This window comes from Schistocerca americana, chromosome 5 (genome assembly GCF_021461395.2).
Source record: "Schistocerca americana isolate TAMUIC-IGC-003095 chromosome 5, iqSchAmer2.1, whole genome shotgun sequence".
Classification (NCBI taxonomy): Eukaryota; Metazoa; Arthropoda; class Insecta; order Orthoptera; family Acrididae; genus Schistocerca; species Schistocerca americana.
Genome location: NC_060123.1, coordinates 635,167,204 through 635,193,509, shown reverse-complemented (window position 1 = coordinate 635,193,509; position 26,306 = coordinate 635,167,204). Strand labels below are relative to the sequence as shown.

General features: G+C 43.9%; 1 protein-coding gene across 1 annotated transcript in view; it reads right to left on the bottom strand.

Annotated features, from left to right (window-relative positions):
- Positions 1 to 26,306, bottom strand: part of LOC124616599 — a 251,901-nt gene that overhangs the window by 138,916 nt on the left and 86,679 nt on the right. Inside the window, exon 2 of the mRNA XM_047144919.1 lies at positions 4,540 to 4,623. Coding sequence (XP_047000875.1) covers positions 4,540 to 4,623 — 84 coding nt within the window. The remainder of the gene's footprint in view (positions 1 to 4,539; positions 4,624 to 26,306) is intronic.

Genomic DNA, 26,306 nt, shown 5'->3' with positions numbered 1-26,306 from the left:
AAGTAAAGCACGATATGTTTTCTCGGACTATAGTGCAGTCCTGTGGCAAGTATTGTTATACTGTAACTGTATTCGAAAACTTACTGTTTTCTGGTCATCGGGCACGATTTGGTCGAGCGGGGCTTCATTAAAAATGAAAGGATTAATCAGTGAAATGGAGTTGGAAAAAAAAAAGGAATTGGCGTGTGTACCGATGATGCAACACAATTCCGGAAACAAAAGCTGGGTCACAGGTTAAAGTTAAATCTGCAAGCAGTGGTTCTACTAAGAATAATTTCATTCATTGCATGAGTCTTTAAGGACGTCTAGTACTTAAGAAAATTCCTGCAAATCTAAGTGCTGTATTACAAAATGCAATTGAAGTTACCAATCTAATTAAAATTTCCTTTCTCGAAACTCGTCTCCTCGCAAACTTATGAAATGACATTGGACTGATATATAGCGCATTTTTACTGCATACTTAAGTTCGATGACTACTTTTCATTCATAATAATCAGAAGTGTATCCATTTCTTCAACAGCACAAATTCTGCGTAAATATGCAATCTGTGAGATATACGAGTACACAGAAGCGCCAAAGCAACTGGTACAGGCATGCCTATTCAAATACAGAGATATGTAAACAGGCAGAATACGGCGCTGTGGTCGGCAGTCTGGCACAGTTGTTAGATCGGTTACTACTGTTACAGTGGCATGTTATCAAGATTTAAGTGAGTTTGAACGTGGCTTTATGGTCGGCGCACGAGCGATGGACACAGCATATCGGAGGTAGCGATTAAGTGCGGATTTCTCCATACGACCGTTTCATGAGTGTAGCGTGAATATCACGAATCCGGTAAAACATCAAATCTCTGACCTCTCAGCGGCCGGAAAAAGATCTTGCAAGAACGAGTCCAACGAAGGCTGAAGAACGTGTACGGGTATGGAGTCAGCGTCATGAATCCATGGACCCTTCTTGTCAGCAGGGGAATGTGCAGGCTGGTGGAGGCTATGTAATGGCGTGGGATGTGAGCAGTTGGAGTGATATGGGACCCCTGATACGTCTAGATACGAGATACGACACGTACATAAGCATCTTGTCTGGTCATCTCTATCCATTCCTGTCCATGTTGCATTCCGATGGACTTGAGCAACTCCAGCAGGACAACGCGACACCTCATAGGTCCAGTATTGCTATAGAGTGGCTCCAGGAACACTCTTCTGAGTTTAAAAATTTCCGCTGTTCGCCAAACTCCGCAGACATGAACATTATTGAGCATATCTGGGATGCCTTGCAACGTGCTCTTAAAAAAAAAAAAAAAAAAAAAATGTTCAAATGGCTCTCAGCATTATGAGACTTAACTTATGAGGTCATCAGTCCCCTAGAACTTAGAGCTACTTAAACCTAACTAACCTAAGGACATCACACACCTGCGACCGTAGCGCGTGCTATTCAGAAAAGATCTCCACCCAGTCGTACAGATTTATGGATAGCCCTGCAGGATTCATGGTGTCAATTCCCTCCAGTTTCACTGGCTATTCAGTGTATTTGAGAGACCCAAGAGCTGCTATACAGGAGCTGGACAAAACTATGAAAACACCACGAGACATGCATGCTTGAACATAAATGCTGATGCTAGCCAATCCTGAAGGCTGTGATGTTGTATTTGACGACGAGCGGAACTTGTGAAATGTCGTCAACATGTAGCAACTGTCAGTCGTGTTCGGAACAGTGTTCTGTGTGGTTATGAGTGGATTACGTCGTAGCTAAGTGAATTCGGAAGAGGCAAAGCCGTTGGTGCTCGTATCGTAGGTTCTTCCGTAATGAAGGTAGCCGAAATGTTTGGTGTTTCAAGAGGCATCATATCAAAGATTTATATCTCATACAGGGAAACCGGAAAAACATCATCCTCTAAGTCACAAATTGGACGGAAGTCTGTGTTCAGTGGTCGTGACAGACGGCCATCGAAGAGGACTGTGACAAAGAATAGGAAGACGACAGCTGCAAAAGTCACGGCAGAACTGAACGTCGCACTTGCGAACACTGTCAGCACCTAAATAACACTAAGGGAGCTCCATAAGCAGGGAACTGCAAGGCAAGCCGGAATTCCAAAATCACTCGTCAGTGATGCAAATGCCCATAACATGGAAACGTGGTGAAGCCATAAACCTGGACCACTGGGCAATGAAAGAATGTCATTTGATCGGATGAACCTTATTTTACTCTGTGGGCTCCTTGGGTACAAGGATTATGTGACCACTTTGGCTGATCAGGTCCACCCATGGAACAGAGGTTTTCCCCATTGGTGATGCTGTTTTCCAAGCCGACAGGGCCCTATTCTCAGAGCTCGCACCGTCCAGGACTGCTTTTGTGAGCGCGAGGATAAATTGCCAAATCTCCCTCGACCGCCACAGTCACCAGATCTCAATGTTGTTCAATTATTGTGATCTTCCTAGGAAAGAATAGAGCGTGATCGTTGTCCATCTCCATCTTCGTTACCTGAACGTGACACTATTTTTCAGGAAGAAAGGTAAAGATTTCTTGTAAACCCTACAGGACCTATATTTATCCATCCTGAGACAACTGGAAGCTGTTTTGAATGCCAACGGGTTTCCTACACCGTATTAGGAATGGTAACGTAATAGACTTTTGGTGTGTCCATGTTTCGTCCGACTCCTGGAGCTCTCCACTGGAAAATACGAGTTATTTCACACTGACGATATTTTGAAATTTAAACATTTTGAAGCAAAAGATGCGAAACAGTACTTTCGAAATATTTTCATGAGCAGGCGACTTTCTTTATTGCTGATAATAATTTAAATTTTGGTTTAGTTAAACACGACATAATAGATCATTTGATCTGTTAGCGCCATATTTTTCATAAATACTTTATATGACTCTAAAAATTAATCAGTTACCTTAAATTGGAATCATTTGGCCATTGGAATGGAACATGTGAACATCTAGTGCTAAGAACTTGGGAAAAATTGGCAAAAATGTCGTGTCATTCGAATCACAATCTTAAATTCTCAACCGAAAACTTGAACACTTTTCGACTTTGTGTTACGGCAGAATTTGAGTACTGTTGGTTTTACAGTGACAGTACTTTTGCCGTTATGTTTCAATAAGCAGTCACATCCATCGCATTAAAAATAAATTCATGTTTTCCGCCATTCAGTAAAATATCCTTTGTTGTATTCAGACTGTAATTGCTAATTTAATGAATAGTGCACTTTTTCAATTTACGTCCTTCTTTTTGTTCGCATCCCTGTTTGCGTCTTAATCCACTGTTTTATGGTTCAAATGGCTCTTAACAAAATGGGACTTAACTTCTGAGGTCATCAGTCCCCTGAAACATAGAACTACTTAAACCTAACTAACCTAAGGACATCACACACATCCATACCCGAGGCAGGATTCGAACCTGCGACCGTAGCGGTCGCGCGGTTCTAGACTGTAGTGCCTTGAACCGCTCCGCCACTCCGGCCGGCTCCACTGTTTTAACTTCGTTTCTTAAAGACATATTTACCTAGGTTAAACGTTTCTTCTCAAACATTGTTCGCACGAAAGGGTATACTCGATCAGGGTTTCAGAAAAGAGAAACGTTAGGGTGCTGTTCGTGTTGGAAACGGCTCTGGGAAATCAGTATACTGAATGTTTCTATACACTCTTAACGTTAATTAATTTACAACAGTCGCGAAAATTGTGGCTGTGCAAAATGGATCGCTGACGAGAAAGATTGAGGTGCCCTGACCTGAAAGATCTGTTGCTCACAACAAATTCTCCTTGTACCTTGGAAAAATCCAACGTCAAAAACGGATTGCAAAAACTGACTCAGTTTCACTCTGAACAATAACACCTAAACAATTAAAGGACCGTGAGGAAAAAGTGGTCGCAGTGACTCAAACGACAGTTTGGGATGGACCAATCAGCAAAGATCAGAATGCGAAAAGAATCGCATCTAACTCAAATTTTGATACATTAAGTTCGAAACCATAGTTAGGAATCTGGCTTTCGACAAATGTTATAGAAGCTGGGACACTTCAAGGCTATATTTCGCCAGAATTCAGCCAACCAATCACCACTAGCTCATGGGTTTCAACCATAAAATTGCCCGCCTACAAAGAAAATCAGTTATCAGAATGAGTATCTGGAACCGCGCGACCGCTGCGGTCGCAGGTTCGAATCCTGCCTCTGGCATGGATGTGTGTGATGTCCTTAGGTTAGTTAGGTTTAAGTAGTTCTAAATTCTAGGGGACTGATGACCTCAGAAGTTAAGTCCCATAGTGCTCAGACCCATTTGAACCATTTTTAGAATGAGTAACGTGTCAGAAGTAAATGACATTACAGTCAGTAGATAACTGATTTGCTACAGGGTCGTTTAGTCAGTAAGGTCCTGCTCTGATCCATGTTGAGGGGAGTACCTCTGAAATCGCTGTCACTTCTCAAGGACATGAGGTGAACTACTAAAATAAGTTCAGTAACATTTTCCTCACTGTGAGGATCTTACCATCTATAGTCGTTCTGGAAACGTTCGCGGCTCAGATGAGAATCACTTACCTCATCTTGGTCCGGCTTCTTCACGTATCCAGGTGGAGGTTTGGCCAGTGCTGCCACCAAACAGACCGCGAAGAGCAGCAGAGTCTGCGAACAAGTGTGGAAACCGTACTGGTCAGTTCATGCAATTTGTCTGCTCGTTCCTGAAGCTTATACTCTAATTTTTATGTGATATTTATCGTATTGCTCTGGAGTCTCCGTTTTCCTGCCATTAATGAGAATATCTAAAAGATTTGCGATTTTTTGGTCAATATAGAAGAGTATTAATTTCAGTCTACATTCGTTCATTTGTACTAATTTCGTGAAACAATATCTGATATATCACTCGTTGTAATTTTGCCATTTTGCCATTTATGGCATTTATGCCATTTATGCACATGTGTCAAATTTGCACAGAGACATTATCACAAAAATTAGAGTTTTGCAGTCTAGATGCAAGCATTGTAAATTGATAAAATGGTTCCCCTGCTTTAGGGACAATGTCAAGAAATAAAAGCAATGAGTGAGAAACAATTTTGTTGTTTATATTTTACATAAATATTCCCCGTGATATGAATATTTTCGGTTAATGTGACAAGCGAGAAACTGGGACTTACATTAATCTTTACAGAGTGACAATGATGTACATTATATAAATGTTCTGCTAAACGAGCTGGGCGAAATGTGATACACCGTGATGCATTATTAAATGGTTTTAGGGTAAAATATTAGGACATACGTCGTTAACAGCAGAAATCAGGACAGTTTTAATATTTTTTGAGGGCTGAATGAATAATTGTCTACAAACATTTGACACCTTCCAAAAAATCTTACAAATACAGAAACTAATCATATTTAATAAACATAATATTATCTGCGCTCCTGGAATTGCGTGAAACCACGTGAGTGGGTGACATAATCTCTTAAATGTTTACTTGTGACAAGGGATGTTGTCTACGTTACTAACTTGAAACAAATTATGTTACAGGAAACTTGGCTCCATACATTGTTAATCTGAACTGAACAACAACGATCACATTCTTTCGACTCAAGCAATATCCCTCAACAATTTTCAAAATTTTATTGATGAAGTTCGGGTTCACACTGTATCCTGTCCTCAGAGAGTGTCTACTTTCGATTATGGCAGCTTCAAGCCTTCGTTGTAAGTCGAGAAAAAATAGCTGTTTTCAAACCTTCACTTATGTAGACATTTAGAACGGGACAGTCAGTAAGATTGCACACTTTGCCTCCTGTAAAAGCAAAAATACCCCTTCCTTCAATGTGCATTTAAAAAGTAGATGTTGCCTTGCATCTAAATTCTTTTCCTGCATTTGTACTTCGCAAGTCATATTACGGTGTGTTACTACCTATACGTCGTGTATCAGCTAGTGTTATGTTTTTCTTTCCTTTGCACCTCCTCTACCTCCCCTCCCCTTCCTCGGCACCCGCTCCCGCCCCCACCAATCTTACGTTCTCCATTTGCGAATAGGGCGTGGAAAGAACGATTTATCGGTGAATCTCTGTTTCATATCGAATATATCTGAGCCTATTGTTATTTTCATTTTGTGATGGACAAGGAATGTCTCAGAAAACGAAATTCTCGCTTAGGTAAAAACCTATTTGTCGTAGCTAATGAGTGCTCAACTCATGTTCGACTCTGAAATGTAGTCTTACGGTGTAACATGTTTCGCCGAAGTGAATAAATTTACTGGTAGTAGGTGACGATGTGACTACGGACATGTTTTTGCTCTCTAATCAAAAAGCAGTAAAGACAGTGGACCTCATGTGCAGCTCACACAGAAAATCCGAGCGGCAACCATTTGGGGTATGAGAGGAACAAAGTAATATAGACGTACGAACTCAGATGGGTCATACTTTGAAGATGACCACTACTACCTTAACCTGTTTGGTTAGATCACAATCCTGCAGCAGCAGTATCACTTCTTTATTGTCTGACTTCAAACAGTTTACAGCAGTGCCGAAGAGCACCTTTGCAACAAACTCCTCTTTCACTGCTGGTGAGTTGATCGCAACTGCCAAAACAGTTGTCAGCGTACCGACATGTTTAAAGTGAAAATAGAGAGTATGTACATCTCCCCCTCCACCTGAAGGGTATTTTGCATACCACTGTCGCTTTCGCCCTTACCCATTCAGTCGCGAATGGTGCATGGGGAGAAAGATAGTTGGTAAGTCACCGCGTAAGCTTCAGTCTCTCTCGTTTTACTTTCACAGCCTTTTCGCGAAATATTCGCACGTTGACTTTTCTATGAATGTAAATTCTTGGAGATTTTAACAGTAAACGATACCGTCGTGCAAAGCGCCTCTCGTTTAAAGCCTGGCTGAACATGTCCGTGGTCCATTCGCGTTCAGTGAATGAAGCTGTGACGAAATGAGCTGCACTTCTTCAGTTCTTTTCTATTTCCTCTACCAATCCTATCTGGTACGGGTCCCGAACTGGCGTGGAATATTAAAGTATCGGTCGAACAAGGATTCTACAAGCTATCTCCAACGTAGATGGACTATGCTTGCTGAGGGCTCTTCCAGTGAATCTCTGGCATCTTAAGGTGCGATTTGTTTTACGTGGTCGTTCCACTTTAAACCGCTCCGTAAACATACTCTCAGATCATTAATGGATGTGACTGCTACCAGTGGTTGTGTGGCAAATCATGTAGTCGTAGATTAGTGGGTGTTTCCGAGTGTTTGGGAGCGATACGTGCCATTTGTTTGTGTTTACGGTCAAGCGCCAATCTCTGCACCAAGTCTCGATTCCCTACAGATTTTCCTTGCATTTCACTTCAGTTTTCCAGCGTTGCGACTTCTCTTTATATGTGAGCATCATCCGCGAATATTCTTGTGGAGCTTCCTACGTCAACTACTAAGTCATTTATACAGATAGTGAAAAGTGATGGTTGGTACTGCAGAAGTTACGTATGCACAGGGTTATTATAAATGATTGAAGCGATTTCACAGCTCTACAATAACTTTATTATTTGAGATATTTTCACAATGCTTTGCACACACATACAAAAACTCAAAAAGTTTTTTTAGGCATTCACAAATGTTCGATATGTGCCCCTTTAGTGATTCGGCAGACATCAAGCCGATAATCAAGTTCCTCCCACACTCGGCGCAGCATGTCCCCATCAATGAGTTCGAAAGCATCGTTGATGCGAGCTCGCAGTTCTGGAACGTTTCTTGGTAGAGGAGGTTTAAACACTGAATCTTTCACATAACCCCACAGAAAGAAATCGCATGGGGTTAAGTCGGGAGAGCGTGGAGGCCATGACATGAATTGCTGATCATGATCTCCACCACGACCGATCCATCGGTTTTCCAATCTCCTGTTTAAGAAATGCCAAACATCATGATGGAAGTGCGGTGGAGCACCTTCCTGTTGAAAGATGAAGTCGGCGCTGTCGGTCTGCAGTTGTGGCATGAACCAATTTTCCAGCATGTCCAGATACACGTGTCCTGTAACGTTTTTTTCGCAGAAGAAAAAGGGGCCGTAAACTTTAAACCGTGAGATTGCACAAAACACGTTAACTTTTGGTGAATTGCGAATTTGCTGCACGAATGCGTGAGGATTCTCTACCGCCCAGATTCGCACATTGTGTCTGTTCACTTCACCATTAAGAAAACATGTTGCTTCATCACTGAAAACAAGTTTCGCACTGAACGCATCCTCTTCCATGAGCTGTTACAACCGCGCCGAAAATTCAAAGCGTTTGACTTTGTCATCGGGTGTCAGGGCTTGTAGCAATTGTAAACGGTAAGGCTTCTGCTTTAGCCTTTTCCGTAAGATTTTCCAAACCGTCGGCTGTGGTACGTTTAGCTCCCTGCTTGCTTTATTCGTCGACTTCCGCGGGCTACGCGTGAAACTTGCCCGCACGCGTTCAACCGTTTCTTCGCTCACTGCAGGCCGACCCGTTGATTTCCCCTTACAGAGGCATCCAGAAGCTTTAAACTGCGCATACCATCGCCGAATGGAGTTAGCAGTTGGTGGATCTTTGTTGAACTTCGTCCTGAAGTGTCGTTGCACTGTTATGACTGACTGATGTGAGTGCATTTCAAGCACGACATACGCTTTCTCGGCTCCTGTCGCCATTTTGTCTCACTGCGCTCTCGAGCGCTCTGGCGGCAGAAGCCTGAAGTGCGGCTTCAGCCGAACAAAACTTTAAGAGTTTTTCTACGTATCTGTAGTGTGTCGTGACCATATGTCAATGAATGGAGCTACAGTGAATTTATGAAATCGCTTCAATCATTTGTAATAGCCTTGTATATTCCTCTCTGTTAAGAATGGCATGCTGCGTTTGTTTGGTACGAAATCTTTAAACCAGTTACAAAGCTGGTGATATTCTGACAGCTAGTGTTTTGTTCATTAGGCGACAGTGTGAAAGTAACACCCTAGGAGAAATACACTCTAAGAGGAAGGAGAAGGGGGAGAAGAAAAAGACGCGCCACGGTGTTATGAAAATTGTTCGCAAATTGATATTAATATGGGTATCGATGGAAAATGCAAAACTGTGAACTTTTGTTACCGATTGATAAATGTGTCACTCTGCAGCGCAATTTCATCGCACAGCTGGAAAGTGTAGTAAACATGGGACGTGTCGATACCAGGACACAGTCATTGCGAATCCCATTCCTTGTTTTCAGTTGGGCAGCAACTATGCCTCGCAGACAGGCGCGTGAACGATATATGCAGATGTCACTATTTGGGAGAGAACGCGTAGTTGGCCTCAAAGAAGCCGGTTGGAGACATTTGAATAAGAGCGGTGCCACTACTCGACCATCTTGGTAGGAATGGATTAACCACGGCCGAACACAGAGTCAAGAAGGAAGTGGTTGACCGAGAGTGAGAGCAGAACGAGAGGACAGAGCAAACGTCAGAGAGGCCCTCAGGACCCCGGATTCAACACTGTCATCGATCCGACGTGCAACTGTTGCTTCAGAGACCACAAGGACCATTAATAGGCGGCTCACAGAACTGCAGCTGAGCTCACGGCTCTCCTTGCGCCTTTGACCTCTGTACAGCAACAGGCCCGTTTGCAGTCGTGTTGGGAACATTCGATTTGGAATCCCACTGACTAGCATAGAATTGTCTTCAGTCATAAGACCCGCCTCTAAATGAGCCCCGATGACCAGCAAAGTTGTGTCTGGAAAGGCCCCGGACGGCGATGGGATACCAACCTGTTGCCCGCAATACGGCCTGAATGCCAGGCGTGATGGCCTGGGGTAACATTTCATTTCACAGCAAGACCCCTTTGGTTGTAATTCGCAGTATCCTTACTACACAGCCGTCCGTCGACGATGTTCTACGCCCCGTTTCGTTGTCCTTCATGGCAAGCTACCGTGGGCTTAATTTCAGAAAGATAATGCCTGCCCTCACACGGCAAGAGTTTTTATTGAGTGTTCAAAAATGTTCAAATGTGTGTGAAATCTTATGGGACTTAAATGCTAAGGTCATCAGTCCCTAAGCTTACACACTACTTAACCTAAATTATCCTAAGGACAAACACACACACCCATGCCCGAGGGAGGACTCGAACCTCTGCCGGGACCAGCCGCACAGTCCATGACTGCAGCGCCTGAGACCGCTCGGCTAATCCAGCGCGGCTTTTATTGAGTGTCTTCGTCCTTGCCAAACTATGCCTTGGCCAATAAATCACTGAATCTCTCACCAGTTGAGAACGTTCGGAGCATTATGGGCAAGGCCCTCCAACCATCCCTGGATTTTGACGATCTAACGCACCAGCTGGACAGAATCTGGTACGATATCCCTCTAGAGGGCATCCAATAACTGTGTCAATTAATGCCAAGCCAAATAACTGCTTGCATAAGGGCCAGAGGTGGACCAACGCATTATTAAAATGCTCAATTTGTGAAGCTCATGCTCTTGAAGAAATCATGCAATTTTTCTGAAATTGTTTACACATTTACATAACATACAACGATTTCCGTTCCATTCGGACAGTTCCTTCGTGGTGCGTCTTTTTTTCTTAGAGTGCAGCTCCTTAGTAACGCAAGCATTCCCATGCATTTTTGGTCAAGAATAAAAGCGTGTCTCACATGTTAACCTCTCCACTTCTTCCAAGCCTATCATATGACTGATTTCAAATAGCTGGCAGCAGGGACAGATATCTGAGCGTCATTGCAAACACGATATTCTCAAATTAAAATATTACGAACTCCTTTCGGCGTTTCAAATTTAAAGTAACTCTCTTTCTTTCGATTGTTTTCATAAAATATAAAAGTAACAAGCGAAAATTGTAGAAAGCTGACATTATGTTGCGGTTATGAGTCATATCGGAGTGGCAGGTATTGTTCCTCAGATACGTATCTTAAAAATAATAACTTTTCCGTCTTTGTAAAAGGAAATGAATCCATGTACAGGTTTATGTTATAGAAAGGTTCAGTGGAAGTACACGGCACTCGTCCTACCACCAACTGGAACAACTGTGGCCGAGAAACCCTGTATGTTCTTGCCGTCACCAGAATATTTTTTACGGGCTTCATTCGTGGAAAACCGATACTTTCAGAGGCCTAATTTCCTGCGGGTGACCCCGAGGGTCCACCTTGTTGTATAGGAGTGAGCGGGCCGAGATTAAGTGTGGAGAGAAGAGGGAGGTAGCTCGGGCCGTTGTCTTGGTTGGTCTCTTGCGGAAGAGCTCAAGTCACACGGAACTTTCTCCGCGGGTAGTGGGTGGGTGGGGGGGGGGGGAGAAAGAAAAAAAGAGAGAGAGAGAAAGAAAGAGAGAGAGAGAGAGAGAGAGAGAGGACATCCTATTATGTGTCGGCCACTGAAAGCGAAGAGGTGGTCCTCCTTTACTGATGAACAGCAGAACAATTTGATGTACTACACTTGGACTGTGAGTAAGCGGTTGTGGTAGTAACGAAATGATTTAAAACTGTTAAGAAAGTGTTGTGACCGAAGGGGTTATTCAAAGAAGAAAGCGAGTAGTGAAGAATTTATGTGAAAAATTCAAAACGATCAGGGGTGTTATAAATGTAACTGATTTAGGCTATGGATCTCATAGCAAATCTCCATAGCCTGAAGAAACGTATTCGTATTCTACGCATGTTGCATTGGTTTGCTGCTTCTTACAGTCGTGTGTGTGTGTTTTCTTTTCCATTAGTGCAGTTATTACGGAAGGAAACGTCCTATTTTACGTCGAAAACATCTGATTCATCCAAAACGGTTCTGCCCATGACACATTACGGTCTGATACCTAATTCTCCTTACTATTTGAGTCTCTTTAATTTCCAAGTAAGTCAGGATATTTCTTCAGATCCATTTATCCATCAACTTTTCTGAATGCTATATAGTTCTATCGGGAGTCTTTTTCTCTCGTTTTTCAAGAAATGTGTAAATCCGTACTTAACTGCTTTCCTACTTACGTGATTCGGAGTCTCCCTTACCTGATTTATTTATTCTGAGTTCTGTACTGTATCACCGCCCGATAAGTAAACAACCAGTTGAAGCCTTCATGGCGCAGAATACAGATATTGTTTTTCACGTGTCAAGCCTACAGTAATTTGGGGGCTCTAATACGCACTTGTCCAAGGATTACAAATGCTGCATGCATAGTTTCACCCATTGGTTCCTTACCTCGGTCTCTTGCGTTGTTTCTGAGACAAGCTTTGTAATGTGAATGTGCCCACACGCATCTACAGAATACGGAGTAGTAGCTGGAGAGCAAGATATCGGTCTCTTGGGGAGCCAAAACAGTATTGTCAACTACCTGATACAGTGTTAATCTACCTCTGGAATTTAGTACAGGAGCAGTTATCTGTGCCACGGATTCGACAACCCTTGGTACGTTTGTGGAACTACGTAGCACCAGATGTCTTCTCAGAGACCTTGTAATGCTGGCAATTTACCAACCGGTTTGCTGGCGGGGTGCAGGTGCTCGAAAGAGTCTCAGATGAATCCCATGTGGTTCAGATCAGGCAAATTTGGTGGCCAAGACATCAACGTGAGTTCACTATCAAACCACTACAGCGCTATAGGATGTTGGAAGATGCCATCGCCGTCGGGGACGACATCAGGCGTGAAGAGCTGCAGGCGTAGTCCACAGCTGTCATGGTGGTGTCCATTACTACCAGAGGTCCTATAGGAGCCCAGGTGAATGTCCCCCATACCACAATATTCCCCACACCTGGTCGTTTGCCTAGATGACGGCCACCGACCTGGTGTAACAAGAAACGCGATTCATCTCATAAGGCGACACGTTTTCATTGATACACGATCGAATCTAAATGATCCTTTGCCCAGTGCAATTGTAACTGGCGATGTGGTTGAGTGCAACTGGGGAGCCATAGGTGTCGTCTCCTGCGGGACACCATGTTCAACGATATGTGATGGACGGCGTGCTGCGAAACACGTGTACCTATATTAGCATCTTAGCCTTTCTACTTTTCTTATCGTGTCAGGTGCCTGCAAACCAACCAAGAGGCATTTATTTTCGCGGTGAGCCATGGTTATATGCACCGAAGAGCCAAAGAAACTGGTACACCAGCCTAAAATCGTGCAGAGCCCGGCGAACACGCAGTAGTACCGCAATACGACGTGGCATGGACTCGACTAATGTCTGAAGAAGTGCTGGAAGGTACTGATACCATGAACCCTGCAGGACTTTCCATAAATCCGTAAGACTACGAGGGGGGTGGAGATCTCTTCTGAACAACACGTTGCAAGGCGTTTAAACTGAGAAAAGCGTTGTGGAGCCACTCTCTAGTAATTCTGGACGTGTGGGGTGTCTCAGTGTACTGCTGTAATTCCCAAGTCCGTGTGAATGCACAATGGACATGAATGGATGCAGGTGATCAGACATGAAGCTTACGTATGTATCACCTGTCAGAGTCGTATCTAGACTATCAGGGATCCCATATCACTCCAACTGCACATGCCCCATATCATTATAGAGCCTCCACCAACTTGAACAGTCCCCTGTGACATGCAATGTCCACGGATTAATGAGGTTGTCTTCATACCCGTACACTTCCATCTGCTCGATACAATTTGAAACGAAACTCTTGCGGCCAAGCAACATGTTTCCAGTCATCAACAGTCCATTGTCGGTGTTGACGGGCTCAGGTGAGGCGTTAGCTTTGTATTACTTTTGAATACATTATGGGAGTGACGGTGATCAATGGGTTACAAATATTTACTATTTAAAAACAGTCTTGGTTACGATTTATTTATTAAGGTGACCGGTTTCGACCACTGCTGTGGTCATCTTCAGACCACTGAGTAGGAACCTCTTTCTGCTGGAGAATCACTACTGATTCTAGTGATTCTTCAGCAGAAAGAGGTTCCTACTCAATGGTCCGAAGATGACAACAGCAGTGGTCGAAACTGGTCACCTTAATATATAAATCGTGATCAAGACTGTTTTTAAAAGTAAATATTTGTAAAGCTTTGTGTCGTGCAGTCATCAAGGGTACACGAGTCGGCCTTCGTCTCCGAATGCACAATGCAATATCGATGATGTGTCATTGAATGGTTCGCACGCTGTCACTTGATGGCCCAGCAATGAAATCTGCTGCGATTTGCGGAAGCGTTGCACTTCTGTCACATTGAACCATTCTCTTCAATAGTCGTTGCTAGCGTTCTTGCGAGGTCTTTTTCCGGATGCAACGATGTTGGAGATTTGATGTTTTACCGGATTCCTGATATTCACGGTACACTCATGAAATGGTCGTACGGGAAAATCCCCATTTCATCGCTACCTCTGAGATGCTGTATCCTATCGCTCGTGCGTCGACTATAAGGACACGTCGAACTCAAATAAATCTTGACAACCTGCTATTGTAGCAGCAGTAACCGATCCAACATCTGCGCCAGACACTTGTCTTATACAGGCGTTGCGGACCACAGCGCGGTATTCTGCCTGTTTACGTATCTCTGTATTTGAATGCGCAATCCTATATCCAGTTTCTTCGGCGCTTCAGTGTATTATAGCAGCACTCTGTCCGATGTTCACGTTAAACGTGAATCGAAGAGATTAGAGCAGCGATATTTGAGAATGATGTCATTAACAGCATCAAAAGATACATTTAAAAAAAAAATAGTGAATTCGAAAACAGTTTCTGATCGATGATAGACAGTACCACTCGATGTCCAAACAAGTACGTCTACATGGTAATGGATATGTAATCTTCTTAGCAACATAGTGGGAACATAAAAACGGTAACTCGTATCAGTGTATTTAAACTTTTAGATATTGTACTCCAGAAATCGTTAAAATTACATATAAAAATAACTCGTGTTGTTGTCTTATAAACCGGCTCTCGTCCAGGCCGTGAAGGACCAACGGATGTCTACCGGCCGCCGTGTCATCTTCTGCTTTGTGCCGTCATGCGGATGCGGTAAAGAGGGGCATATGATCAGCACACCACTCTTCCGGCCGTTTTGTCAACGTATCAGACAGCGGAACCGATAGTTCTCAATGAAGCTGTCCTGAATCGGTATCACGAGGCTCAGTGCACTTCGTACCAGTTCTCCCGCAAAAAAAAAAAAAAAAAAAAAAAAAAAAAAAAAAAAAAAAAAAAAAAAAAAAAAAAAAAAAAAAAAAAAATCCTTGACAGTACCGTGAATCTCTGCTGACCACTCAGCTATGAGGGCGGACTGTCCTCCTATAACACTAAAATTTTTAGAGTTGGTACAGCATGCTACGACACTGTCATAGTAATATGATGAATTAGAGAAAAGAAGAACGAAATGTAGAAACTCGTGTATGGTTCAGAGATAGCGAGAAAACTGTTTGAATATGTGAACGTAGCTAGTTGACCGGAGATTACGGAGAGGCAAGGTTGTCCTAGTCACACATTAAACACATCTTTGTTCCACTCGCATTGTAAGACTTATACTGTCTAATCCCCTACGTACGGAAATGCTTCGTGAGCTCAAAGGGGGAAGACGACGCTCTTTTCGCGAGACTCTACTGAGGAAATTTAGAGGGTCAGCATTTGAGGCTGACTGCAGAACGATTCCACTGCCGCCAACGTATATTCTGCTGAAGAAAAATGGCTCAAATGGCTCTGAGCGCTGTGGGACTTAACATCTGAGGTCATCAGTCCCCTAGAACTTAGAACTACTTAAACTTAACTAACCTAAGCACATCACACACACATTCACGCCCGAGGCAGGATTCGAACCTGCGACCGTAGCAGTCGCGCGGTTCAGGACTGAAGCACCTAGAACCGCTCGGCCACCACGGCCGGCATTCTGCTTAAGAGCTACGAAGATGAGATATGGCGCGTAAGGAATTTATAGACGGTCGTTTTTCCCTCGCTCTGTCTGCGAATGGAACGGGAAGGGTAATGACTGTTAGTGGTTTGTAGTGCCCGACGCCATGCACCGTACAGTGGCTTGTGAAGTATGTGTGTAGATATAGGTGTAGGTTTATTACAGCTGGTTGCATGCGTGGTGCCTGCCTTCTTTAGCAATACGAGCAACCAAGTGCTCCGTTGATGTATATGTTCAGTAAATCTGTCAGTGGAACTGGTGACCATTAGACACCATATGTAGCTGCTTGTCCAATATTATGATCGAGTGCTGAGAAGTAATGCCTCCGAACTTATGTGAAAACACTTAAATATTTTAAAATAAAAGTTCATTAACATTCTACTTCTTTATTCTCGACGTCTACAGAATTGCAGGCCTCTGCGGCCAGAGGGCACCAGGTTGTAGTGTGTTAAACGGCGGTGTGTAACATAAATAACCACATCTGTGCGTAAAAATGGCTCTGAGCACTATGGGACTTAACGTCTGAGTTCATGATTCCCCTAGAACTTAGAACTACTTAAACCTAACTAACCTAAGGACATCACACACATCCATGCCCGAGACAGGATTCGAACCTGCGACCGCAGCGGTGGCGCGCTTCCAGACTGAAGCGCCTTTAACCGCTCGGCCACACCGGCCGGCAACTGTGGGTGAATCACTGCGTGCTGTAATCGAGTTCCGAATCCGAAGAGTGCATCCACAGATGAAACGTCTCCTTCAGCTTAGCAAAAAAATGGTTCAAATGGGTCTGAGCACTATGCGACTTAACTTCTAAGGTCATCAGTCGCCTAGAACTTAGAACTAATTAAACCTAACTAACCTAAGGACATTACACACATCCATGCCCGAGGCAGGATTCGAACCTGCGACGTAGCGGTCGCCCGGTTCCAGACTGTAGCGCCTAGAACCGCACGGCCAGTCCGGCCGGCTCAGCTTAACAATGCCAAACCAAACACGATCGCTGCGATGCGACATCTGCAATAATTCGATGCTACGGGTCCACTGTCATCGAACATCGTCCGTACAGCCCCGACCTGGCCTCATCTGATTTTCATCTGTTTCCAAAAACACCTTCGACGACCACTTTGATAATAGCGGTGCAAGCAGAGATGAGGTTGTGGTTGCGACAGGAAAGACAAGGAGGAATGTGTTCGCCGCCAGGGTGACTATGCTGAGAAATAAATATGTAGACATGAAGAATAAAGATGCAAAATGTTAACATTTGTTTTGTTTAAAAAGCATTAAGAATTTTCACATAAAAAATTCGGAGGCATCTCTTTTCAGCAAGCCTTTGTGCTTAACGCTTACAGTAAACTAAAGAGAAATCCATTCTGGGTTTCATAACAGGACTGAAACGTGTATGTAAATCAGCAAACTAGAAAAAATTCTATCAAATATGTTTTCCAGAAAAGTAGCCGAGGTGATTTTTTATGAAAAGTCACGATATATGCGAATTGATGGAAGTATTTTCTTCAACATACATAGCACAAAAAAGTTCAGAAAAAGTAGGAAAACATGCTGGAGATGGTTATGAAACTAGTAAATAAAAGATACATGAACTACATCACTTTCAGGCAAATGTCGAGATGATCCATAAGCAAGTGCACGGCAGTTTCATTACTAAATGTCCGTTTTTGTAGCCGAGGTGGGTGATCGCCTTGGAGGTAGCTCACTCGAATCCTGGTGGCGGAAGAAACTTTCATCATCATTATTTGGCCTGCAAGGGACAGAGGAGAAGTAGTAACGTTAAAATCGTTAAACTTTTGCGCCATTGTCGTGAATTAAATTCCAAACCTCTTTGGAAGGTTACCTGAAGTGATGGAATGTGAAGCTGTTGATGGTTGCTCACACGAACTCTGTAACTTACCTGCCCAACATACGAACTCTGCAACTTGCCCACACTGCTCTCACCAACAGTACACAAACTCTGCTGGTAACAGCAGACCTGTAACTTTCTCTATGTCACTCTCAGCAACGTATCAGTAACCCAAATTGTAGGACTACAGCAATGTCAAGCTAAAGAATACTATTTCATTTTTATTCCGAAATTAACAGCAGGTATTTTATTAATTCCCCTTCTGACAAAAGGTTGTTTTATAAGTGTTTAAAGAAACGAAAGTATAAGGGACGATCAAAAAGTTTCCGTTCGAAGGCCGTAAAGCCCATAATCGGTATGCCAATCAGGTAAAATCGCCGTGAGCATCGAGGCAATCATCCCACCGACGCACCGTTTTGGTAAAACAACGTGTCCTGCTCCGCGAAGAGGGCCGCAACTGTCTGCTGCACATCCTCTTCCTAAAGTAATCGTCAACGTTTCAAGACCTTTTTTGAAGATAACGAAGGCGTAATAATCACATGGGCAGAGATCAGGATTAGAGGGCGGGTGCTCAAGTATCTCCCACTTGAGTTGGCACAACTTCTGAATCTGCATTGCACACACGCTGCAGCGTCCCCTCAAAAGGAAACTTTTTGATTGCCCCTTACGTTCAGGGTATAACTGCTGTACATGCAGGTATTTCAGTTTGTGACTAAGAACGACGTACTTAACAGCATTGCATCAGTATTTACGTGATTTGTAGACTAATAATTATATCTATTGCGATTAGTATGTTTTTAGGTTGGGTAGTACCTCCAAGTAAATATGGCAAGAGCGCGCCATTAACGCTTATTTTCTCCTGGGCAGCACGTCAGGTGTCGAGCTGTGGATGTGTGCCGCAAAATGGGTAGTCTATACTGACAGGATAGACCACTTAGTGGTGCTTTTACGACCACGCAGAAAACGTCAGGCAGTAAATTATGTGACGTGTTCACGGGAAGACTGTTCGACGCAGAGAAAAAACTATGATCACACTGATATGTGTACATATTAAGATACGACATATAAGAACACCTGCGCTTACACCCGCTACACCTCGTACAATAACTGCTGTGTTCTTCAGAACAGGCTACTTTCTTGTGTTAAAAATATTGTTCGGATTATTGTTATTCTGAGTGATTAAAACATTCAGATACCATTTACGGTTAATAGTCTTCAAAATATCTCTTATTTTCACGCAAGACAGTTTCACATGATCGAAAACGCTCTGTTACTGGCTGAAGCAATGGTGACGTCACAGACTAGGAGTAAGACGAAGCTACACATTGTAAATAGGCTGTTTATGTTTTCTTATTGGTAACGCCACGTAGCGCTCTATATGAAAAATCACTGGCTGTGCTGTGTGCAGTCTGTGGGTAGTTTGCATTGTTGTCTGCCATTGTAGTGTTGGGCAGCGGCAGATGCATCGCGACTTCTTCGATTTCTCTGACAATACTGATTGAAGTCTAAATTTTGGAAAAGGCCTTTTCCAAAATTTAAACAGCCTACTTACAACATGTATTGTAGGACTGTTAGCCGAAGCTGCTAGGCTTTTACGTAATTTTTTTGCAAACCGTTTAGGTATTTAGTGGTGGAAAACGCATTTACAACTTTTTGGTAACAGTAGAAACGAACTCTGATTGTTTAAACTTTCCGAAAGTTGATGGGGTTATGCTTCACCCATTTAGAGAGGCGATATGTGCAAGGATGGACATTCTTTTTCCTGCTCACTGCAACATCATTTCACTCGTTCAAAGCTAAGGAACTGTAGAAATTTTCCAAATGGCTCCGTAACGTATAGCTAGATTATCTACTATCACAAATGTTAGTGATGATTTCCGTGGCTCAGCGGATAGCACGTTGGACTCTGGATAAACCGAAAGCAGCGTCGAATCCTCAAAGCGTCTTATATTTTTGAAAGATTTACGCAGAAATACGAAAATAGCATTACCAAGAACTGATTGTGACAGTTGTTTCGATGGTTTGATATAGGCGCCAAGCTGCCTACGACTCAGACGAAACATAGTTACAGTTAGAGAGTCCAGAGAGGGTGTACAGAAGGCGTACGGTATGCATCTACCTTAGGTCACACAAATACCTAGTTCCCTAATGGACATCCACCTGCCAGAAGTCAGTATAAGCGGATAGACTGCTCCACTCAGCAGGGCATGCCAGCACGTCAAGACAAGTCGTCAGACAATTGTTAGTATCAGGAGTGTGTCTAAGCAAGTCTCCCAAGACTCATCTGCAGTCATCGCCAGAATGGTTAAGCTGGACAGTACACAGGTGGTATTAGCCATTGTGTACTGGATTTATACCAATGTTTAAAGACAGATCAGTGCAAATGAACATTGAACTATACTGCCACGCACAATCTTCATCTCCATTTAAGCATTGCAAAACTTCTATCAATAAAACATTATAAACTGTTGTGAATCCGTGTTGCCGTCTATTTTTGGCACAGCTGTTGCTCTTCTGTAGCTCCTACGAGCTAGCAAACCATCTCATAAGAGCAGCTATATGTGGGTGTCAGGTCTTCCTGTAACATTTGCAGGTTTGACGCCAAGTGCGCTTGGTGAATACAACAGTAGCGAGCTTTTAATTGCAAGTATTTTTATTCAGAAGAATTTACGAAGCTGATATCATTTAGTCTTTGTACGAAACAGACTTCAATAAGTGCAACAGTTTCCCCAGTTCACCACTGGACGATTTTGTCCTGGACGGATACTTGTTTTTCTCTGTCATTATTGTTGGTTTTTAAAACTGAACCGGAACTGACGCTAATTATCCGAGCGTAGGACACTACACATTCCGCAACGTACTCACAAACATATGAAAGTTAGAGCGTGCCGATTCAAACGAAGAATTAAAACAAGAATAAAAATTCTCACACGCAACGTCGTTCTCCAGAGTGCAGAAGACTCAGTTGGCAATATGAACCATCTCTTGCCCGAAGAGCGACTTGTGGAATTCTCTAAGGTTTATTACCGGACGCTTTCCCGAACCTTTCTGAATTTTGGAGTTTGTTTCCGTCCGATGATGGTGATCCATCTGACGAATAGGGACCTTAAAAAGCTCGTAGGTCCGCTTTGGCCTATTCGAAAGGAGAAGGAAGGCTATGTGCCAGCAACGGGTGTCTCTTCCTGGTCCGATCATCACACGACGTAACACCACACTATACAGGGTGCCCCAGCGGGAATGGTTAGTATTTTGGGATGTGATACATAACATCATTCGAAGCAAGAAAGTACAGTAATTGTGGCCTCTAAAATGCATACCTTAAGAGCTATCAGCGCTTGTGCGTCTTCAATACTGTGATACAAATCTCTTCTTCTGCAAGTTCTTTGCTTTCCATATTTTGAGAGGTAGAAGTACGGACTAAAACAAGAAAAAACTCCAATAAACACGGACTCTGAAGTGAATACCTCAAGGGCTCTTAGAAATTTCTTCTGCTGAACAAGTATTCATAGCTCTTAAGGTGTTCATTTTACAGCCCATGTCTAGTAGACACTTTTGCTTCGAATGGTCGTGTCGTAACCCTGAATACTGAACATTTCTCTTGGGACACCCAGGGACATTCTCCAGGGTTTCAGACGACGACTGCTCGAAAAACAAGACATTCAGAAAAACCACGTATATCAGTGGATAGATAGTAAATGTTTCGATTCTAATACACGCTATGGTGTGATTAGACTGGTGCGGGGGTGGCAACACATGTAGTCAAATAATCTGCTCCACACCGTCGCATCGAATTAACTGCAAATAGGCAACACAATGAACAGATTTCCAAGTAGTGTAGGCGCCCCGGTGGTCCCGGTCGCCTACGGTGGACTGGATGGCCGAGCGGTGACCTCTCGAGTTGTCAGGATGCTAGGAAATGGCTGTGGACGCCAGAGAAATTCGTGTCGGCGACTTCAGCAACATATTGACGTTTGCCTCATAACAAACTGATCCCGTGTTAAGCATTAATAATGTGCGTTAAAAACGTGGAGAGATGGTCTGTCCACTGATACGCGTCTATTTTCCGTGTGTGTTGTAGTTTTCGTGTAGCCGCCCTCTGAAACCCCAGGGGTACTTATGAATGACACGGCATATCCATTACAGTGGTCCACGCTCACCAGGTAGGCTAAAGACAGAACTCTCACGCACCACGAAGAAAGGGCTCATTGTGCGCAGTGTAACAAAACGCTTTCCTTGCACTGTCGATCCTCCAGGCAACTGTGACAGGTACGACTCTTGCTTCTCTTTTCGCCTTGCTAAATAGCCTATGCTGCTGAGGAAGTGGTACGTGTCTAATGACCTCGGTATCGACGAGACATGAAACTGTCACCTTTCTCTCTTCCGCTGCTTTATTCCTCTGTCACACAGCTACGTACGCAGTTTCAGAGTGAGAGAGAGAAGAGAGCTCCGTGAAAGCGGCGCCGCTCGTAATGAGATATTACACGTCTCCGTTACGCACACGTCGCCGTAAAGTATAGGTGGTCCATCTGGATCACTTTCCCATTACTGAGGAATGGCACCGGGCCTGTGACGACTCGCAGTTTCTTTGGCGGCCGCGGGCGAGGAAAGCGGTTCGCCAGTGCGACGTAACACAAAGGCTGGGGACGCCCGGTGCCCAGTCGGACCGCGGAGTGGACCAGCCAGGTGCCGGCCCCATCTAACGACCGCTCTCACAGCTGCCGGCGCCGAGAGTGAAACCGGAGCAGCGAGCAGGCGGCGAGCGCTGGGATAGCGGACCGCCAGAGGTCGCCCCGCAGCCGCACTGCACTGCAACTCGGTCCTCCGCAGAGTGGACGCTCGCCTGTAGAAAGCTGCTGCATGGCTCCTCCATCAGCAGCTGTCCGCCTGCGTTGTTGAACTCAACGGTCGCAAGACAGATCTGATGCAGCTTTCCATACTCATCTACATCGCGCAAGTCTTTTCATACACAGAGTGTATCATAATTAATAACGAAAACTGACACAAGTGAAAGTATGCGACAATACGAGGACCGTTGCGTTTTCAACATTGGATCTGACGTGAAATTAAAACTCCAGTGAAAATATGGTGAATCTTTGTGCAGGAGTGCTGCTTACAAGGGAAACTCCCCACCACAACCTCCTGAGTTGTAGTGGTAAGAGAGCCCAGTGGACACTCCGTCAAAAATTGAAAACAGTGAATGGTCTAAGGCAGGGCTTAACAACTGGCCGGTTTTGAGCGCGAGTACTCGCGTCTGCTCAGGCACGTGCTCGCGAGCAGGTGCAAGGTCGCGGAGTAGGGAGGGAGGGGAGGGAGGGGAAATGCGTGCGCACGTTTGAATGTGATCTCGCGTTCTTAGCAGATTTAACTAGCCATCTGAATGCTTTGAACATTTTACTACAAGGTAAAGATCTGCTAATTACTCATTTCATAGATCGAATACGAGCTTTTAAAATGAAATTGACACTTTGGGTGAGTCAGCTGGAAACAGGAAACCTAACTCATTTTCCTAAATTATCATCCATGCAAGATGTTCACAAAGACTGAACGTTATTCACACAGTTTAGTTGATCAGCGCTTTCAAGATCTGACAGCACTAGACAGTGATTTTGATCTGTTCTCTCCATATTCAGCGAATATTTAAGAGATTCGTCCTGAGCTGCAGAAAGAAATTATTCACCTGCAGTGTGACAGAGAATACAGAGACAAATTTCAGAACAAGAAAAACATTTTGGAATTCTACAGACACTTCCCTCAGGATAGATTTCCTCGTTTGCACAAACTGGCGGCTACAATAATATCAATGTTCGGTTCCACGTATGTTTGTGAACAACTGTTCACTGCAATGAAATGTAACAAGACACGTCTGAGAAACGCATTGTCTGATCGAAATTTAAACTGCACGCTGCGCCGAAAATGCACAAGAACAATTACTCCGAACATAGACGCAATTGTAAAGGGCAAAAAGTACAAGATAACCGAGAATCCCACACTTCAGTGACACCTTTTATTGTGTAGCAGTTCACAAATTAATGCGAATGTAGAGGCATACACTAAGCTAATAAAATTATGTGGCACGTGTACATTCTCCTTTATTTGTTTCATTTGTCGCAGTAATAATTCGTGAGTGATATCCCTGCAGGCGGCCGCGGATTTACATTGACTGGCGGCAGCTGTTGTGTGCCCCACGTGACTCTCCCCACCCTCCGCTCTGGTCCGGTAGTGGGGGTAGCGTGCTCGCGGTGCTCCGTGCTCGCGCCTTGCTGCTCACAGCTTGCTCCGCGAGCACGTTATGTTGTGAAGCTCTGGCATAAGGAAAAGATGTGCAAAATAGAGCAGAGCGAAACACAACAGTGTCTTGGCTAACGAAGTAAGGTATTTGACTGCAATATGGGCGAGCCGTGTTCAAAACACCCTCACGATAATTTCTTTTTTCCGCTGTTCGCTGTAATTAAATTTGTGGCTGTACAAAAATTTGTGAATGTGTGTTGGTGTAACGTCCGTTTGCAAGAGAGAGGTGTAAGGTAGGTAATTTAGGGACCTTAGGAGCCTATAATGACGATTGGCTCCGCACAACTACTCTATTAGCAGCCGAAAGGATGTGGCTTTCGAATGGGAACGGCAAACGTTTCATGACAAGGCTACAAGTCAACTGAATCCTTCGCCGGAAACCAGGTCTGCTGTGTCATACACGGCATTAGTGACAGTACGTGCGTCATATGATAATAATCTATTACCGACGCACCTACTTTTTACGCCTGGTAAATAAGTGAGATATGCCTCCTTGCCAGATTTAGGTGTTCGTATGAACGTGAATGCGATCACTCACAAGGAAATGATGAAAACATAATAGTTTGTCTCTAAGCTGCAACAAATGAACGCAACAGTTTCACAAGATCACAGTTTCTCAGTGCGCTATCAAAACATGCGCTTTTAACGTTTTTGAAGTTGTAACATAGTTCACACGCGTTTATTTGTTGTTTTTATTTCTACGAGACGTCTTTGTGGTACCTCGCCTGCACGCACTATTCATCACGTTTACTTGCGATGGTAACGAACTCTTACCACATGACTCTTATTCTATAACCAACTGCCAAGACTACAGAAAGAGAACAAACATTTCAATGACTGGACAGACAGTTCATAATGTGAAAAAATATTAAAAATGAACGGCACGGTGGAATTTTGAACACGGTTCGTTTGGCTTACTGCCCAACAATATGACCACTTTTTTGTTTTTTCTATTTTTGGTGTCCTTTTTTTTTCGCTTTCCTGAAATTACCTAAAACTACAAAAAAGGAAAACTAAATCCACTGAGACCTTTACAATATATTTTGAAGAAGAAGTCCAAAAACAGAAGGAAAATAATAACGGGGAAGGACAATACGAGGAAGGTGTTTTTTAATAATATTTACTTTTGATTTATTTATTGTTTTCTTTATCAGGAATGAATCCATCTCTGTCGCACTACCACGTCATCACAAAGACTAGCGATCGCCTTAAATATCAGCGGGAAAGAAAACCCCGCGTCGTGGCGTTACATCGGTATATCATCCATGAACGTCTTCTTTGAAGTGCGTATGAATAACCATTGAGGGGATGGTATCTGTAAAATGGAAGAAGGGTCATACGTCAGCTGCTCTTTGCATGGATGTCCAGTTGCGTGGGGGGTTGTGCAAAGCGCTCCGGAGAAAGTTCAAGAAATATTGTTGGTACTTTGGGTTCCTCACAACAGCACAGTTTCGGTCGATACGTTATTGTCAGAAAACGAGGGCTGATTTGTCACCACCACCAAACGTAACAAGTGTCGGATTAGTGTCCACGGCAGTAGTTATCACCTGCGACGGGTCGAATGGGTCGTGCAGAAGGTCGGCAGTTGGTGTTGTGAGCGCCGTATAGGTGACAGGAAGAACTGTGGATGTTGCAATGGGGACGGATTCGTTGAAATGTGTTGGTTGGGTGAGGTTTGGTTGTCTGAGGGAAGAGACCAAACACTGAGGTCATCGGTCTCATTGGATTAGGGAAGGATGGGGAAGGAAGTCGGCCGTGCCCTTTCAGGAACCATCCCGGTATTTGCCTGGAGTGATTTAGGGAAATCACGGAAAACCTAAATCGGGATGGCCGAACGCGCGATTGAACACTCATTCTCCCGAATGCAAGTCCAATGTGCTAACCACTGCGCCACCTTGCTCGGTTCGAAAGGTGTCTTTAAAATCCGGTGCTGGAGGCAGTTTTGGCGGACGTGCCCTTTCTAGACACAGTCAGAGCAGGTACGAGGCTGTCTGTCATACATAATGATGGCCCTGCATCCTCCTATAACCAAGTTAGACGGCACACGCTTAACCAGTTCAATTTTGACTTGACGGACGCCGTTGAGTTTCAAAGGTTTTCCATTTTTCGGGCAGGTGACTGAGTACATTGCCATAACGTTTAAGAGCCGACATTGACGGCGTCCGGCGGCACCTCCAACGGGAGTTAGAAAACCCTGATCGTACACAGGCCGAAACCCGCGTGGTCAATCATAACATCATCTATGAGTCCATCAGGGTGCTTAAACTTGAAGTTTCGCACGTAGTTCAAAAGGTTCAAACGGCTCTAAGCACTGTGGGACTTAACATCTGAGGTCATCAGTCCTCTAGACTTAGAACTACTTAAGCCTAACTAACCTAAGGACATTACACACATCCA